The sequence below is a fragment of the Vipera berus genome, assembly GCF_964194415.1.
Source record: "Vipera berus genome assembly, chromosome: 2".
NCBI classification, from domain to species: Eukaryota; Metazoa; Chordata; class Lepidosauria; order Squamata; family Viperidae; genus Vipera; species Vipera berus.
In genome coordinates this window covers 15206305-15223440 of record NC_138203.1, presented here as the reverse complement: position 1 = coordinate 15223440, position 17136 = coordinate 15206305, and the positions used below count along the sequence as shown (strand labels likewise).

The 17136-nt window shown below is 42.8% G+C and overlaps 1 protein-coding gene across 2 annotated transcripts in view; it reads right to left on the bottom strand.

Moving 5' to 3' along the window:
• Nucleotides 1–17136, bottom strand: part of WDR7 (WD repeat domain 7) — a 242885-nt gene that overhangs the window by 206022 nt on the left and 19727 nt on the right. For both annotated transcript variants that reach the window (XM_081317822.1, XM_081317821.1), the window contains exons 9-14: nucleotides 15925–16039; nucleotides 15028–15169; nucleotides 13370–13612; nucleotides 9319–9539; nucleotides 4854–5049; nucleotides 2549–2763 (exon numbers count right to left, since the gene is read on the bottom strand). In XM_081317822.1, coding sequence (XP_081173948.1) covers nucleotides 2549–2763; nucleotides 4854–5049; nucleotides 9319–9539; nucleotides 13370–13612; nucleotides 15028–15169; nucleotides 15925–16039 — 1132 coding nt within the window. The remainder of the gene's footprint in view (nucleotides 1–2548; nucleotides 2764–4853; nucleotides 5050–9318; nucleotides 9540–13369; nucleotides 13613–15027; nucleotides 15170–15924; nucleotides 16040–17136) is intronic.

Sequence of the window (17136 nt, the reverse complement as noted above, 5' to 3'; positions counted from 1 at the left end):
TGTCCAAATTGAACAAATTAATTGCATTAACAGAACCTCTCATGTGGAAAAAAAAATCTGCTGAAAGTAGCCTACTGCTTATACAGAAGTGTAACAATACCAAAATGGGATATCTGAAAGGAAAAGGTATTACCAGTGATATTGAGACTGCTTAAAGATTTCTACTGGAACACAAAAGATACCCTTTACTGCATCCAAAGAAAGGAAGAATCAACTGCAATGGAATAATTACATTTTAATTCAATGTTGTGATAAGCAGCTTAGGTCAAACCAACTGCTGAACCGAGTCAATTATTTAAGATGCTAGTAATTTAATGATGCTCTTAAGTTTGAGTAATGCTTAATACCCACTGCTGCAACATAGTCTTAGCCCCTGCAGGCAAAGCAATTAAATATTTGAAAAGGAGCAAAATGGTGTTATGTTTTCAGAATCAAGCGCTTACAAAGTTCCTGGAGAAAACTCTGAATATGATGAACTCTAGACTAAATTTCAACAAATGTCCTCTTTCTTCTGCTGTTCAATCTGAGGATGTTGCCCTTCTTCCTTATCCAACAGCCCCAATTCTGAGAATAAGCCACCATAGACATGGAGGCCCTCAATGACACAGCAGACTGAAACTTCAGAAAAGGCTGAAGGAAGAACAAAACTAGGAGATTATGTAAGATTTTTTATATATATACAATGTGTCCTTTAAACTTTGGAATTTGCTATTAAGACATGTAGTGAGGGATACTAGCTTGGCTGGCTTCAAAAAAAAGGACTCGACCAATTCATTGGAGGTCATTGGGGATCAATGACTCTTAGTCTTCATGGCAGTGTGATTGCCTCCAAAAGCCATCTTCTGGGAGACAAGTTGGCTTCCTTGTGCAGTTGATTGGCCACTGTAAAGCATTGGACTAGATGGCCAACGGCCCAATCCAGCAGGGTATTGCTTATGCTTGTTTTCACCTGTCATCTTTCACAGTGAGCTCTCCATGGTACTGACAGTGCCTTGTTCTGCCAGAGGCCAAGCCTTATTTATGATTCTTTCCACTCCCTTAAAACCATCTGATTTATAGCCAGGTTCTTTAGGCAGGCTGGGGCAGCCAGAAGCTGGACACTTGAAAGCCAGACGTTTGAAACAAGTGAAATATAAAAGAAATAATGCATACTGCTATGTAGTTCTATTGTCTGGACAACTGAAAGACTAGAAAAATAAATAAAGGGTGTTTTTCTCTGAAGTGCATTTATATCTCAAAGTCTATTTATATTTTCTTGCACTCGTTAACTTATTTTTTAAATTGGAAACCTTGACAGGATTGAGTTCATAAAACAATTTACTAATCTAAATTCATCAGACAGCAGGTAAATTCTGACCTAAGGAGTGTGAAGGGACAATAGACAGTAAAATGTAAGTAACAGAAAAAGGGGCGTGTGGATTTATTTTAGATTCTTTATCAAACTTCTTGTGTACCTTTTCTAAAACTAGTAACTTCCATTTTGAAGAGGAAATGTTAGTGGCAACACAATACATTAACTCAGAATTTTAAATTTCATCGGCTATATTTCTAAATTTCCCACAGTTCTGATTTTAGCAAAATATGAAAAGCTAGATATAAAGCTCTGCAAAGTTCAATTTTGTCCGAATATGTTTACACACAGATTTGTTTAAGACAAACAGAGTTGCAGTTTCTTCTTGACAATCTATAGCCTGTAATCTATAGCCAAAATTTGAAACTGTTAAATGGATCTATTTCTTCCCAAGGAGGCTACTGTTCAACCACCCTGCCTTCATGCAGTGGTAATTCATTTCTAAATTTCAGAAGGCCTTCCTGAATGTGACATGATTTTGCTCCTATAAGCCACAAGACGTAAGACCTCTCTAGTGAAATGAGAAAAGTTTTGGCCTTTGAAATATGTAGAAATGAAACTCCAAAGAAAAGGAGCAAGAAAAGCAGGGGGCTACACGGATTGCATTTTTTTAATCTAGAAAAACAAGTTTAAGTTAGCTAAGCATGGTGCAAAGTTTATTTCTTTAAAGTTGGTGTTTTGAACGCCAGTTTGGTATGGTGCTACAGAGATTAGTCTGAGTTCTATTCCTGCCTTAGGCATACGTTGGGCCAGATAGTCTCCCTAGCCCTAGGAAGAAAGCAATGGCAAGCTATTTCAGAAAATGTTGCCAAGAAAACTACATGTATTTTGTGACTTGAGGGTACGCAGGAACACAAATGTATGAGTGTGGAAATACACAGAGTGTATGTTTAAATCTGCTTGATTGCGTTTGGTAATTATAGTCTATAAATGGGTTTAAAATGATTTCAGAATACAGAAAATGGAACCTGATTGTAAAAAAAAAAATATAACCTCTGGAATTCTAGGTCAAAGAGCAAAGCTCTAGAAATGGAAAATTGTGTGTTGGACTAAAGGGGAAAAGAAGGGTTTATTTTTCACCTCCTCACTTTGCCACCTTCACCAAAAGTGTCCTCTCCCTAGCACAGAGAAGAGGCATTTCTACACTGTATTGAGATGCAACCAGCAATTACTTAAAAGAATAATTTAAGACCTTACTTTATCAGAGGAATCAGACGCTAACAGATTCGTAGCAAGTGTCTGAAGTTTCTGATGGGCCACGTTTTTTAGCGCAGCGAGGCTACGTCTGGTCATGGCCTGCTTTAGGTTGACAGCTGGATGGCTGAGAGAATCAACTGCAGTCGGTACAGCTTCATCACAAGCATTCAGGATCTCAACAGCTGTTATTCCCATTACACATCGGTCAAGTGCACCTGAAGAAAAATATTAAAAAGGATAAAAAAGTTTAGCTGTAAACAGACTACACTGCATACTGTTATGGCTCCGACAGATGAGACCAGTAAAAACAGAACTCCAAGGCAAGAGGTTTCCTTAAAGAACATATTTATTGGCTACAAAGTATCAGCATGGTCAAAAGTGAAACCAAGACTGGAGTTCCCTCCCAAAGGTTACAAAGTTGAACTTCCCACCCCAGCACTATGTCATTAATCACATTCCCCAATAAACTACTTTGGTGGGCTTTCTAATGGAAAGCTTAGCCCGCCAAAACCCACAGGATAATTTAATGTTTAGCCTAACCTTACACTCACTCATCCCCCCTCCCATTACTGTGGCAACCGAAAACGAAGGGGAAATGGCTTCAGCCCAAATCACTGCAGTGTTGACACATACTTTACAATGTGAGCAAAACAACTTCCTTATGTCCAGAAACAATTTGCTTTAAAGAACTCCATTCAACAAAAGCATTCAAAGGAATTGGGTCTATAGATGGAAGACTAGAATTTATTTTCTTGGTGAATTCTAACATTTCATTAATTCTAGTTGTAAGGCAACGCATCTTGCAAAAGCAACTGTGGTAGGCAGCCACCAAACTAAAAACAATTAAAAAAATTAACAAGCAAGAAAAAAATCTATAGTGGTTGTTGAGTATAAACAATCAACAAAAACCTCTCAGTGATTGGTTGATTCTCAACCAATCTGATTTAGGAGGACATGGGTGTTCCAGAAGATAGCCACTGTGACAGAAAAGGCATGCTTCTATAAGTTCTGTAAGGAGATTTCATGGTCTCTTGGTTTCTAAACTGGCACCTTAACCACTCAACAGGCTTCTGTAATTCTTCAGTGAATACAGGCAGTCCTTGGTTAATGATCATAACTGGGACCAAACTTTCTGCTGTTAAGTCACAATTGTGGATCATTAAGTTGGTGAGGGTGCCTGAGTGTATGTGTGGCTGGCCAGTAAGGCACAGCAGGAATGCAGAGGGAAGAATGTGCTGAAAGTACACAGGTGGCTGGCAAGTTGTGGCACAAACACTATGGGCTGGGTGAGAGTGCGCAAGAGTGCATTGGTGACCAGTGAGGAGTGGGGGACCTGGGGATGGCTACTGTTGAGTAGGAGTGGGATGTGAAGCCGGAAGCAATCCTAGAGCCACAGTGGGGTAAAAAAAACCCAGAACTGCAGCATCTCCTCAGACAAGGCCAGAAGGGTGAGCTTAATTTAGAAAATTATGAAGATCAGCTGGAGGTGGGGAGCATAATTGGCTTGAAATTCATGTGCCACAATCATAAGACCGGTTGCAACTCCATTTTTTCAGCAAGCTCATACCTCTGAATGGTCAGTGAACAAATGGACATTAAGCGAGGCCTATCTGCATTGTTTAAAAGAAAAACATTACTAAAGTTTAGGAAGAAATGTCTTTGCCTTGTCAGATTTAGCAAAGCGAACCAAGATATATGTGCTTTAAGACAAATGAAGAAAAAATTATTTCTGAATACTTCCTCTTATCTTTTATTAGAAAGGCACAGGTGGGTTTGCAGGGGTATTTCTGAACAGAGACTTTTTTGAAAAAAAAAATCACATAGAAATGATAAAGGTAAAGGTAAAGGTTCCCCCGGACATGCGTGCTAGTCGTTTCCGACTCTAGGGGCCGGTGCTCATCTCCGTTTCAAAGCCGAAGAGCCAACGCTTGTCCGAGGACGTCTCCGTGGTCATGTGGCCAGCATGACTAGATGCCAAAGGCGCACGGAACGCTGTTACCTTCCCACCGTAGTGGTCCCTATTTTTCTACTTGCATTTTTACGTGCTTTCGAACTGCTAGGTTGGCAGAAGCTGGGACAAGTAACAGGTGCTCACTCTGTTACCCGAGCACTCGGGATTCAACCCGCCAAACTGCCGACCTTCTGATCGACAAGCTCAGTGTCCTAACCCACTGGGCCACCGCGTCCCTATATAGAAATGATATTCCTTTTTAAATATAAGATTGAACTGTAGTACTGAATCATTCTATCCACAGCCCATTCGGAACCAATCCCTTGTCAATTCCTTTGCACATAGGTAACTTACCAGTATCCATTTGCCATACATACACAGACCCATCTGTACAACCAACAACGAGGTAGTCATCTGAAGGTCTCCATTTTATGTTTTGAATAGGAAAGAGGTGCCGGGAGGCTAACATGATGCACTTTTTTTCACGTAAACTTAGAAGTCCCACTGAGTGGTCACTGGCAACAGAACACACGCAGTGCTGCACTCTTGACTGAAAATGAGAAAATAGTTATCTTCAGTCGTATTTTTCTTAGTGGTAAATCTTTTATGTCCTTGAAATGAATTTTTGTTCCTTATGGGGTAAATTATGGCAAATTGTCTGGCAAGCAAACAAGGAAGTTAACAGCTTGAATTCCACCTACCACACTATGAACATTTTTAAAACACAATTTTCATTGAAGTAGTTTCTCAACAGAAATAAAAACGGTAATAACTTTGAATTAAAGAAGAATAAAGAGAAGTAATAATAAAGTAAAAAGGAATTATGGAAAATGGAAAACAGAGGGGAGGGGAGGAAGGAGAGGAGAGGCAATTTTAAAGAAACAGTTTCTTGTATTCTTGAGAACAGTTATAGACACATTTATATTCTACATTTTCTCTCTAAGGTCATACAGTATCATACTTTCCATCAATTACCCTTTCTAATCTTAAAACCTATAAATCACAAATTACCACAGTATGAACACTTAACCCTAAATTAGGGGTAGGCAACCTCGGCTCTTTTATGACTCATGGACTTCAACTCCCAGAATTCCTGAGTCAGCTATGCTGAAGTCCATGAGTCATAAAAGAGCCGAGGTTGCCTACCTCTGCCCTAAATCACCTCACTTTAAGTATAACATTTATCCCCTACAACAGATGTGTTTTTTGCACTATTTAAGCTGCTAAAACAAAAGTTTTAGGCAACTTGGACCGCAGCAGCTCAAATACAACCCTAGATATGGCTGTGGCCTACTTCCTAGATCCCAGAATACTGAAAAAAAAGATCGTTGGTCTGTCAAGCCCAAGACAATCTTTTCTGAGGGTTTCAGATTGAGTTTCTTCCAGCAAAAACTAAAATGCAGCGGACGTAACTTGCAACCTTCTTTATTCAAAGCTGACTCAGGAATTCTGGGAGTTGAAGTCCATGAGTCCTAAAAGAGCCGAGGCTGCCTACCCCTGCCCTAAATCACCTCACTTTAAGTATAACATTTATCCCCTACAACAGATGTGTTTTTTGCACTATTTAAGCTGCTAAAACAAAGGTTTTAGGCAACCTGGACTGCAGCAGCTCAAATACAACCCTAGATATGGCTGTGGCCTACTTCCTAGATCCCAGAATACTGAAAAAAAAGATCGTTGGTCTGTCAAGCCCAAGACAATCTTTTCTGAGGGTTTCAGATTGAGTTTCTTCCAGCAAAAACTAAAATGCAGCGGACGTAACTTGCAACCTTCTTTATTCAAAGCTATAGCTTACGAATTTGCTTACGATTTAGAAAGTCCCCAGATCCTTCCTTAGAATTCCATCTCTCTAGAGCAGAGGTACAATGTATGCATGCAAGCAGAGGCTGAATGCACACACGCTGTCAGCTCGGCAGTGTTGAAAGACTGACCATCATATCAATGTCTTAGGTAAGACTTTTAAATTCAAAAGATCGGTCAACAAGATAGATGTTCTCAGTGCACAAACCAAGGAAAGACATTTATTTCCTTCTCTTTTTAAGCTTGTCTGGCTTGCATATCAATGTAACTATTGTTTAATATTGTAAGAAAGAATAGCCAATACTATTATTTCTTACAATATTAAACAATAGTTACATTGATATGCAAGCCAGACAAGCATTCATCAGTGATTTACTACAAAATATGGGGATTTTCTTAATTGTCACATATGTGCCATTGGGACTTGGCCTTCTAAGGATACATATTATAAACGGTCACATTAACAATAGAACATGGTTTTAGGGAAAATAAGTTTAGAAAAGGAATATATGGGAGTCAACTATTGCAAAGCTGCCTTGATACAGTTCTCCGTTAACCAAGACCCAAAAGCAGCACAAGTAAAATGTTCAGAACTAATCATATTCCTCAGGAAGGAAGAAAAGCTTGAATATGCAAGCTTTCCAATTACAGAAATGTGTTTCTTAAAAGAATTGGAATGGATTGGATGTATGATTTCTAAAAGATTACATAGCCGCTCCCATCAATTCCTAGCTATCACAGTCAGCAACTGACAATTACAGAAGTCACCATCCACTACATCGAGAGAGTAACCGACTGGGAAAGCTACAACAAGATATTATTATTTATATGATTTAACACAGAGGTCCCCAAACTTTTGGGCACCAGGGACTGGTTCTGTGGAGAGAGGTTTTTCCGTGGACAGGAGAGTGTGTGGCTTTATGTGCTGCTTGCATCTCACGGATGGAACTTTGCTTGTTTGTGCAGCACGGTTGCTGGCATGCCGTGGCCCAGTACTGGTCCACGGACCGGGGGTTGGGGACCCTTGGTTTAGCATTCATTTAAGGTATTTAAACAAAATAAAATAACTCTTTGTATAGTGAGCTGAAAGCTAAATGAGACTTTAATTCAAGCTAAATAAGTTGGCTTATTGTAGTCTTAAAATCTAGAGCATAAAAATGATTGGGTCTGGGCAGCCAATCCACATCTTACTTATGCTATTTATTAATTGTGGGATTTCCTCTCCTTTTCCCCTTATTTGCCCTCTACATCAGAGGTCCCCAATCCCTGGTCCGTGGACCACCACCAGGCCATGGCATGCCAGAAACCAGGCCGCGCAAACAAGCAAAGCCCCATCCATGGGATGCAGGCAGCACACGAAAACACTCCCCCTCCGGTCTGTGGAAAAACCTCTCCCTACAGAACCGGTCCCTGGTGCCTAAAAGGTTGGGGGCCTCTGCTCTCCATAACTTCGAGGAAATTCTAAGCATGAATCCTCTAAAGGAGTTGAAGTCTACACAACTTAAAGTTGCCAAGATTGGGAACCCCCACACTAAGGACTATATATTTTTATAAGCCATGTTCCTAATATACAGTTCTGTGTTAAATTTTCTAAGCCACGATTTCAAATACTTTTATTTATTATTTTGTGCACATCTATTCCTATTAGTCCCCTTGTTACTACTGTAACATCTACTAAATCGCATATATCACTTCTGTTCACAGTTTAAACATTGCATTAAGCAGGGAACAAGTTTGCAATAACCTCACAATTGGACAAATTATTCTGTCATTTCAGTATTTATGTGTGAGTGTATGTGCAATAAATTGTTGTTGTTAGCTGCAAAGTCGTGTCCGACCCATCGCGACCCTATGGACAACATTCCTCCAGGCCTTCCTGTCCTCTACCATCTTCTGGAGTCCATTTAAGTTCACGCCTACTGCTTCAGTGACTCCATCCAGCCACCTCATTCTCTGTCGTCCCCTTCTTCTATTGCCCTCGATCTTTCCCAGCATTAGGCTCTTCTCCAGTGAGTCCTTCCTTCTCATTAGGTGGCCAAAGTATTTGAGTTTTAGCTTCAGGATCTGGCCTTCTAAAGAGCAGTCAGGGTTGATCTCCTCTAGGACTGACCGGTTTGATCGCCTTGCAGTCCAAGGGACTCGCAGGAGTCTTCTCCAGCACCATAGTTCAAAGGCCTCAATTCTTTGGCGCTCAGCCTTTCTTATGGTCCAACTTTCACTGCCATACATTGCAACTGGGAAGACCATAGCCTTGACTATACGCACTTTTGTTGACAGGGTGATGTCTCTGCTTTTTAGTGTGCTGTCTAGATTTGCCATGGCTTTCCTCCCCAGGAGCAAGCGTCTTTTAATTTCTTGGCTACAGTCCCCATCTGCAGTGATCTTGGAGCCCAGGAAAATAAAATCTGTCACTACCTCCATTTCTTCCCCATCTATTTGCCAGGAATTGAGAGGGCCAGATGCCATGATCTTGGTTTTCTTAATGTTAAGTTTCAACCCAAGTTTTGCACTCTCCTTCTTCACCCGCAACAAGAGGCTCTTTAGTTCTTCTTCACTTTCTGCCATTAGAGTGGTATCATCTGCGTATCTTAGGTTGTTGATATTTCTTCCGGCAATCTTAATTCCAACTTTTGATTCATCTAGCACATCTTTCTCATGATGTGCTCTGCATATAAGTTAAATAGGCAGGGCGACAGTATACAGCCTTGCCGGACTCGTGCAATAAATTATTTGTATTTAAATGTTACTTTGCATATTCTGCTTTACTGTTTTCTGTTTTATTTATTTGAAACATCTATATAGCTACCCATCTTTCGGCCAACTCTGTTGCACACTACCGTTCACAGTAACTTGCAAAGTGATATTCAATTTTTTGAAAATAAAATAAAAGTTTATAAACATAAGGTAGACCAATAATAATAAAAAAGATTTTCATGAAAACAATTTCAACCTGAAAACAAATTATTCTTTATATTAATCATAAGAGAGGCATGTGCCAAGGAGATGTTCATTAACTTACACTGCAATTTTCTGGAGGAACCAAAAGTTGAGTGATTTCTCCACCATGCACACAGAAGATGTGTTTCATTTCTCCAGAAAAGATGTCCCATATAATGACAGAAAAATCTACACCACCCGAGACCAAGTATCTCTGATCATAACGAGAGGAGACCTGGTGAGGATACAGCAAACAGGTGACTTTGTTTCGATGTCCCCGCAGAGTTCTATGAGGTGGCCAACCTAAAACATTAAAGCAGAAGAAAACACAAAATGCCACATATTGTGTGGGTCTGCAGGAAATCTTGGTAATTTCAAGATAAGAAGAAATTGAAACAGGAGCACATATGTGTTTGTGTAATAAAGATATGCAAATTACACTGTACAGTAGGGAAAAAAATATTAGTGATAAAGTTTCAGTATTCCATTTCTACATTAGTTCATTTTCAATCTGATTTTTTTGACGAGGTTACCCCCATTTCATTTGCTACTTGTTAATTTAGTGTCATAGTTCCGACAGATGAAACTCTTCAAAGAACTTGGAGGCATTGTTTTACTTAAAGAATCTTTATTCGAGTAACATAGCATCAGCCCTTCATGGATTACTACCTTGTCATGGCGAAGGGGCTTGCGTAATTCAATGAAGCTATGAGCTATGCCGTGCAGGGCCACCCAAGATGGAAAGGTCATAGCAGAGAGTTCTGACAAAACGTGATCCACTGGAGAAGGAAATGGCAACCCACTCCAGTGTCTTTGCCATGAAAACCCCATGGACAGTACCAAAAGGCAAAAAGATATGACACATTAGCAAGTCTGTTAATGGAAGAGCCACTGCAGCTGGTTGTATGAACCCCCGTGCGAGGTTCTTGTCAATGTAGTTGCCACTGTCCCCTTCCGTTTGGCCGTCTCCTCCTGGTGTTAACTCCACGGCCTGCCGAGAGGCCCGGGAACGCTCTGCAAAGCGCCCGGGGGTTGTGCCCCTTGCCGGGGTTGCTGCCGCGACCACCCGGGACGCAGGTATTGGGCAGGCGGCCACGCGGTGCCCTGGTTGATCGCACCTGAAGCACCGCAAAACGGATCGCGGGGGCTGGGCAGTAGGACCCAGCGACGAAGGCGACGGCTTCTGCACCGGGCCCTGTGCCCTTGGCGGGACCTGACAGGAGTCTCCTACAGACCGTACACGACGTTGACAACTCCGTAAGGCCACATCCAGCTCAACCGCGACCCGCAGCCAGTCTTGACGCCTGGAAGGAATTCCACGGACGATACAAGCCCGGAGGAGGTGATCATCCAGACCGGCCCGGAATTGGTGAACCAGCATCCTTTCTGGCCAGGAACTGAGCCTGCCGGCCACTTCACGGAAGGCTTGCACATAAACTGTTGCTGGACGGCCGTTCTGCCGCAGGCCAACGATCTCAGCCTCCGCTCGATGCGTGCGTGTCACATCCTCGAAGCGTATCCGCAGAGCTTCGAGGAAAAGGCCGACGTCCCCCAATTCACGGGCACGGTCGCCGTAGAGGTTCGCCACCCAAGCCGCCGCCTCCCCTTGCAATGCCGTAGTGACGGCCATCACCATCCCCCACTGGGATGTATACAAAGGACCATACTGGTCCAGATGGTGGATGGCTTGTCCAAGAAACAGGGCCAAACGATCGGGGTTGCCATCAAAGGTTACAGGCAACGGTGGTGGGCCCCAGCCCGCAGGCCCTCCCCAAGGACCTGCCGGGCCTCCCAGCCCCTGTGTAACCCCTGGTTGTTGCCAACCCAGTATTCCTGCGGGCACAGCACCCCCCGGTCTTGTTCTACCAGGTCCTGGGGGCCCCAAGTCAGGAGCAGCCGCCGGTCCCGGCGGCGGAAGGCCCGGGACCTGCGGGGTACCAGGAGCCTGCGGGGCCCGGAAGCGGGGACTCGCCAAGCGGAACCGGGTTTGGCTTCTGCGCTCCTGGTCGGCCCTGGTTTGTGCCCATCTACCGGTCTCCAGGTCGCTGTCACTGGGGGTCCACGGCCGAGGTTCTCCAAAATGGTCCCTCAGGATGTCCATCGTGTAGCTGCCAGGAGCCGTGGTGTAGCTCCACTCCTCTCCTCCTTCGTCGGTGGCACGACGCTCTCTCCACTCCCAGAGGGACCCCTTCCCTCTGGACGGTTGGTCCTGTCCAGCCGCTGGCCGACTCAAAACAGGGCTGAGCCACCAATCCCCATGCTTCTCCTGAGCAGCTGGTTCCGAGGCCTCAGCTTCCTTTGGCGCTGGTCCAAGGTCCCGGACCTTAGGCCGAACCACAGGTGGGACCTCTGCCAAGTCCCCCCCCTCAGGAGGCACAGCAACCCCAGCGGGCCCCTCCTCTCCTGCCACAGGCACCCCACCCTGGGTCCCTTCAGCCATGGAGACAGGCAGAAATCAAAGCCCAACAGGAGGAGCGCTGTGCTAATTCAACGCTGACTTACTGTCAACTCCTCGTCTTCGCCGGATTGACAAGCCCACAGGAAAAACCACGACGAAGTACGGATGACTGGAAAGAGTACCTTTAATAGCAGGATCTCTATACCTTAACAAAGTCAGCGTTGAGAGCCACACGCTCTCAACGCACCTTTTATTCTGAATCTGTAACTAGGTAGCAGCCCCACCCCTAGACTCCACCCCTCCCTCGTGCAGACCAGCATCCGCCTGGCCTGCGTAAATACTCCACCCCCCTACTCCTTCAACCCACGCCCAGCTCCCTCCACCGGCACCGTGCTTCCCAGCGTGAAGGTAAGTACAAGCCCACCCCCCTCCTAACAACCTGAGTGTGCTCCCCTCCACCAATGCATCTCCCCGCGCCATCCCCATGACCCCCTGGCAGCCCCCAAGGTCCGGGTGCAGCTGTTCAGCACCCTGCGTTGCTGCCAGCCGTCTCCCTGCTGGCTGCCCCGGCGTAGCCATCCTGCAGCCACTCACGACCGCCCTCAGCCTCCTTTCAGATAGCGGCACGCCCGTGGGTCCGGCGCTCGCCCGCCGGACAGCTGGAGGGTGTGGGCGCGGCTGGACTCTCGGCGTCGCACGGCTGCTCGCCCGCCGGTCAGCTGAGGAGCTTGGGAGCGGCTGGGCCTTCGGCGGCGCGCGGCTGCCTCCCCCCCGGCCAGCTGGTGATGGGAGCGGCTGGGCCTTCGGCGGCGCGCGGCTGCTTCCCCCCCGGCCAGCTGGCGAGTGTAGGAGCGGCTGGGCATTCGAACGGCTGCTCGCCCGCCGGTCAGCTGGGGGCTTTGGGGCCGGCTGGGCTTTCGGCGGCAAACGGCAGCTCGCCCGCCGGACAGCTGGAGGGTGTGGGCGTGGCCGCTGCTGTTGCCGAGGGCTGCGAGCCGAATCCCCCTCCCGGCGAGTTTGTCGAACCCGAAGGGCTCGACAACTGGAAGATGAGCCCCTCAAAAAAACATGAGCTAAATGATGACAAATAAATTTATTTTTTTGAACTGCTTTCAGTTCTTTGAAATATAGCCACATCATTCAGAAATAAACTCAAAGTACCTTCAGCATAATTTGTGAATTTAAAAAATAATTTAACAATTATAATGAATGCAAGGAAGAATTATTCCATGCATAAATGGAACAACCTTTTCTATATCAGTTGAATATGAATACAGATAGTCCTCGATTTACAACAGTTTATTTAATGACAGTTCAAAGTTACAACAGCACTGGAAAAAAGTGAGTTATAACCATATTTCACACTTATGACCGTTGTCAAACCCTGAGGTCAGTGATCAAAATTCAAACGGTTGGCAATTGACTCATATTTATGATGGTTGCAATGTCCCGGGGTCATGTGATCACCCTTTGCAACCATCAGACAAGCAAAGTCAATGGGGAAGCCAGATTCAATTAACAATCATGTCACTAACTTAACAACTGCAGTGATTCACTTAACAACTATGGCAAGAAAGGTCATAAAATGAGGCAAAATTCACTTAACAAATGTCTCGCTTACCAAGAGAAATTTTGGGATCAATTGTGATCATAAGTCAAGGACTACCTGTACACATAACCAATTTAATTCCCACAAGTTAAGAAGTCATCCCTGAGCCCTTATTACTTCACATACCTCTTCTGCACATATGTTCATCTTGCAAAAGCTGAACTATAGCAGTCTGAGTGGCTGGAACAATTACAATACTTCCATCTTCACGACCACAAACCAGTCGCCCATGTGCTGGGATGTAGACACTTGCTGTCACCTTCAAAGGCTCGTCACTATTTGGGATGAAACTCAACTGGTCTATAATACCAGCTGGGTGAAGTTTGTCAAATGCTTCTTGTAGAGAAGTAGTAGTAGTAAGCGGCAATCCTGATTTTGAAAACAAAATACATTTGAAATATGAAATAAATGAAGGGCTCAGAAAAAAGCAATGCCACAGATAATTTTCACTAAATCAAAATCTTTAAAAATTAAGCTTGTCCATGGCCTTGCATAGCGGTTTTGAATTTGCTTTTGTGAATCATAAACGAAGCAGTAAGGAGGGGATTTACTAGTGAGAAAAAAACTGGCTCTAGTTACTAGGAATAGGGTAATAAACAATGGTGAAGAATTCTGATGGATGGGGCAAAAGACTAGGAAGGATAAGATAAACAATATCTGCTAACTCCTCTAATCAATGTAGATGATGCTTCCCTCAAGTGGAGCCTGACTTTTGATGGCAGCAACAGAGAAGTGGCTTATCTCTAGGGATATAGTTTCATCTTTTTATTATTATTATTCAAGTTTTATTGGTTTTTTAGTATTTACATATACATGTATTTGTGAAGCAATATGGTGGTTGGCTAGTCAAAAGTAACAAATAACAAGTTATTTGTAAATAGTTCAGGTTGCATCAATAAAGATTTCCTCTGATTCCCTTAGTTTTCACATAGTCAGAGTGATCAAGTTAGTACATTTCTAGTTAATGCCTAATCAATTAACAAAGTTTTCAATATAATTAGACTAATACATATCAAAATCCTGTTTTTAAGTTTTACCTAATTGCAATAAAATACTCTAAAGTCGCCTATAATATACAGAAGAGAGCTTACTTTTTGGGTAACCTACAATTCCCTATTTCAGTAAAGAATAATTCTCTTGTCTACAAAACTTATATTGTTCATCGTAACAGTCTCTAGCTTACAGTTGGGTATTTTCTGATCTTAATAGAAGAGAATATTTGTAATTTTGGGTTGAATTGTGGAGTTCTTGGTGCCCTCTGAAATTGGTGGTTTGCTTGCAGATATTTCCATTATCCATTATAAGTTATAGCATCAGTATGAGGGTTACTTAGTACAGAATTCACCAACTTTTCCGGCTTTGTGGACCAGTGGGGGGGAGGGGGAGAAGGGATAGTTCCATGCAAGCGGCCAGCAAGCGTGCGCCCATGCAGCTCCATTTGCGTCAGTGTCATGCACACGTGCCCACCACTCAACTCAAATGGAATGTGTGTGCACACGTTTGCCTGCTGCTTGCACAGGTGGGGATGTACATGCGCGAGCGCTCGCCTGCCGTTTTTCGCAGCCCGGTTACAAACAGCTCATGGGCTACTTGTGGGCCGCAACCCAGAGGTTGGGAGACCCCTGACCTAGATGAATAAGGAAACATCTGCAAGCAAACCACCAAGCTCAGAAAGCACCAAGAATTCCCCATATGCTGATTCCTTGCCTAAATAGAAACCAAGACTGACCTTTCTTCAAGGTTACAGTACTAGGTGTTGCTACTTGCTGTGTGACAACAATTACCTTCAGTCATATTTGGCTTGTCAAGTGAATCTGGAATACTCCAAATGGTGAGCCTCCCAGAAGAGTCCCCCTGGATTAGTAGTTTATGGAAACACTCCCTACGGCCATAGAAGAACTGGGTGACAGGAGGGCAGATTAATAACTGTAAAGCAAACAAGGCATTGAAACAATATTTTAGACAGGTTAACAGCTAGAGCAAAATCTTGCTCATCGGGATCCCAATTCTAACATGCCTATGTCATGCTGTGATGCCCATGTGAGATCTCATTTTCAATACTATTAGCTACATCGACAATGTCAGGAAACATAGTCTTATGAAAGTAATATCTAACAATGTAGACAATATACAATTGTATATTGTATGCAAGGGATAAGACAGATGTTATTCAATACCATCAATTATTGACTCTTTTAAACCATCAATATACAATATAATTTCAAGATAGTGTGCAGAAAAGGCATATTAAAGAAATACAAAGCAAACATAAACATTGTTTATTCGATTTTCAGTCTACTCCAGATCTGGAACCTTGGGGGCAAATAAAAAGCTATAAAAACAGCAATACCCTGTAACAGAGCTCAAAAGAACATGTTAATAAACTGCACCTGAAAAACCATGAAAATAAAAAATATGGAAAAACATAAGTATCCCAATGTAATATACAGTATACTAAAATGCAATATACAGTATATTAAAATGACTATTAAAAACATCTGGAAAAATAGAAATGGGATACCAAAGGACATCTGTAAAATTGTTGGACACATACCTCTTGTAGAAAGCACTCTATATTAGGTGAAAAAATAAATTTGGTATTCAAATATAAGTAACATATCCATAATCTCAAAAGTACTTCAGTTTTTAGCTTCTAAATCCTAAAGCAGGTCAAATCTTACCTGTTTGTCCGCTTTCTGCTCTCCTTGGTCTAAAGCACAGTAGAGTTGAGGTGGGCTGAGGTTTTCAATAACTTTTCCAACATCACTGCGAAATGATTCGCTAGCTGGTAAGCAACTGGGGACCAAAAAGTTTATGTCGCATAGTTGATATAACAATTAAGAAATGTATCTTAAATTGCAGCTTCAGCCTTCACGTGACAACAGTGAACTAGATAGTTTAGAGCAGTATTTCTTAATTTCAGCAAATGTAAGAATTCCTAGATGGGGAATTCTGGGAATTAAAGTCCACACATTTTAAAGTGCAAGGCTGAGAACACTGAGTTAAAAAAAGGGGGGGGGGTTATATTTAATATTTTAAATATACATGTGAAAATAATGTGGAAATTCACATGAAAGGCAGCAGGAGAAAAATAGTTTTAAAATGTGAGATCTATCTGTACAATACTATCTAACAGCAATTTTCTACATAAAGTAAAAGCTATTATCCAAACTTAAGCATGGTTCAGAAGCTGGTTTGCCTAATTAAGTTGACAAAATTAGCAAAGAGGTAGAAATAACAAATTTCTGTAGATCTAAATTTAACTACTCAAGGAGAAATTTAAAAAGCCAATCACCTACATATTGACAATATGAACTTTATCCTTCATTCAGCTTCACAAACTGCATAATAAAGCCAGTTCAAACATAATTTATTTATCTCTGTCACAGTCCCTCTCTCTTCTTTTCTTGCACATAAAAAGAAATTCTATCCTGCACATAAAAAGAAATAGAGCTGATCCCAGTTTCCTATGATGGCCAAGTTCAGAGTACTGGGATATATTATTATTATTTTGTTCTTTCAAGCAAATACATCCAAGGAGCCCTGGTGACACTGGTTAGAATGCAATACTGCAGGCTAATTCTGCCCACTGCCAGAAGTTCGATTCTCACTGGCTCAAGGTTGACTCAGCCTTCCATCTTTCCGAGGTCAGTAAAATGAGGACTCAGATTGATGAGGACAATATGCTGACTTTATAAACTGCTTAGAGAGGGCTATAAACCACCATGAAGCAGTATGTAAGTCTAAGTGCTATTGCTATTCTCAGAGACAGCCTGGCATAGTATGTGCAGTTTTCTTGACAAGATTTTCAGGAGTGGTTTGCCACTGCCTCCTTTTTAGGGCTGAGTGAAATAAGATTACCCAGCTAGTTTGCTAAATCATGATTTCTAGCC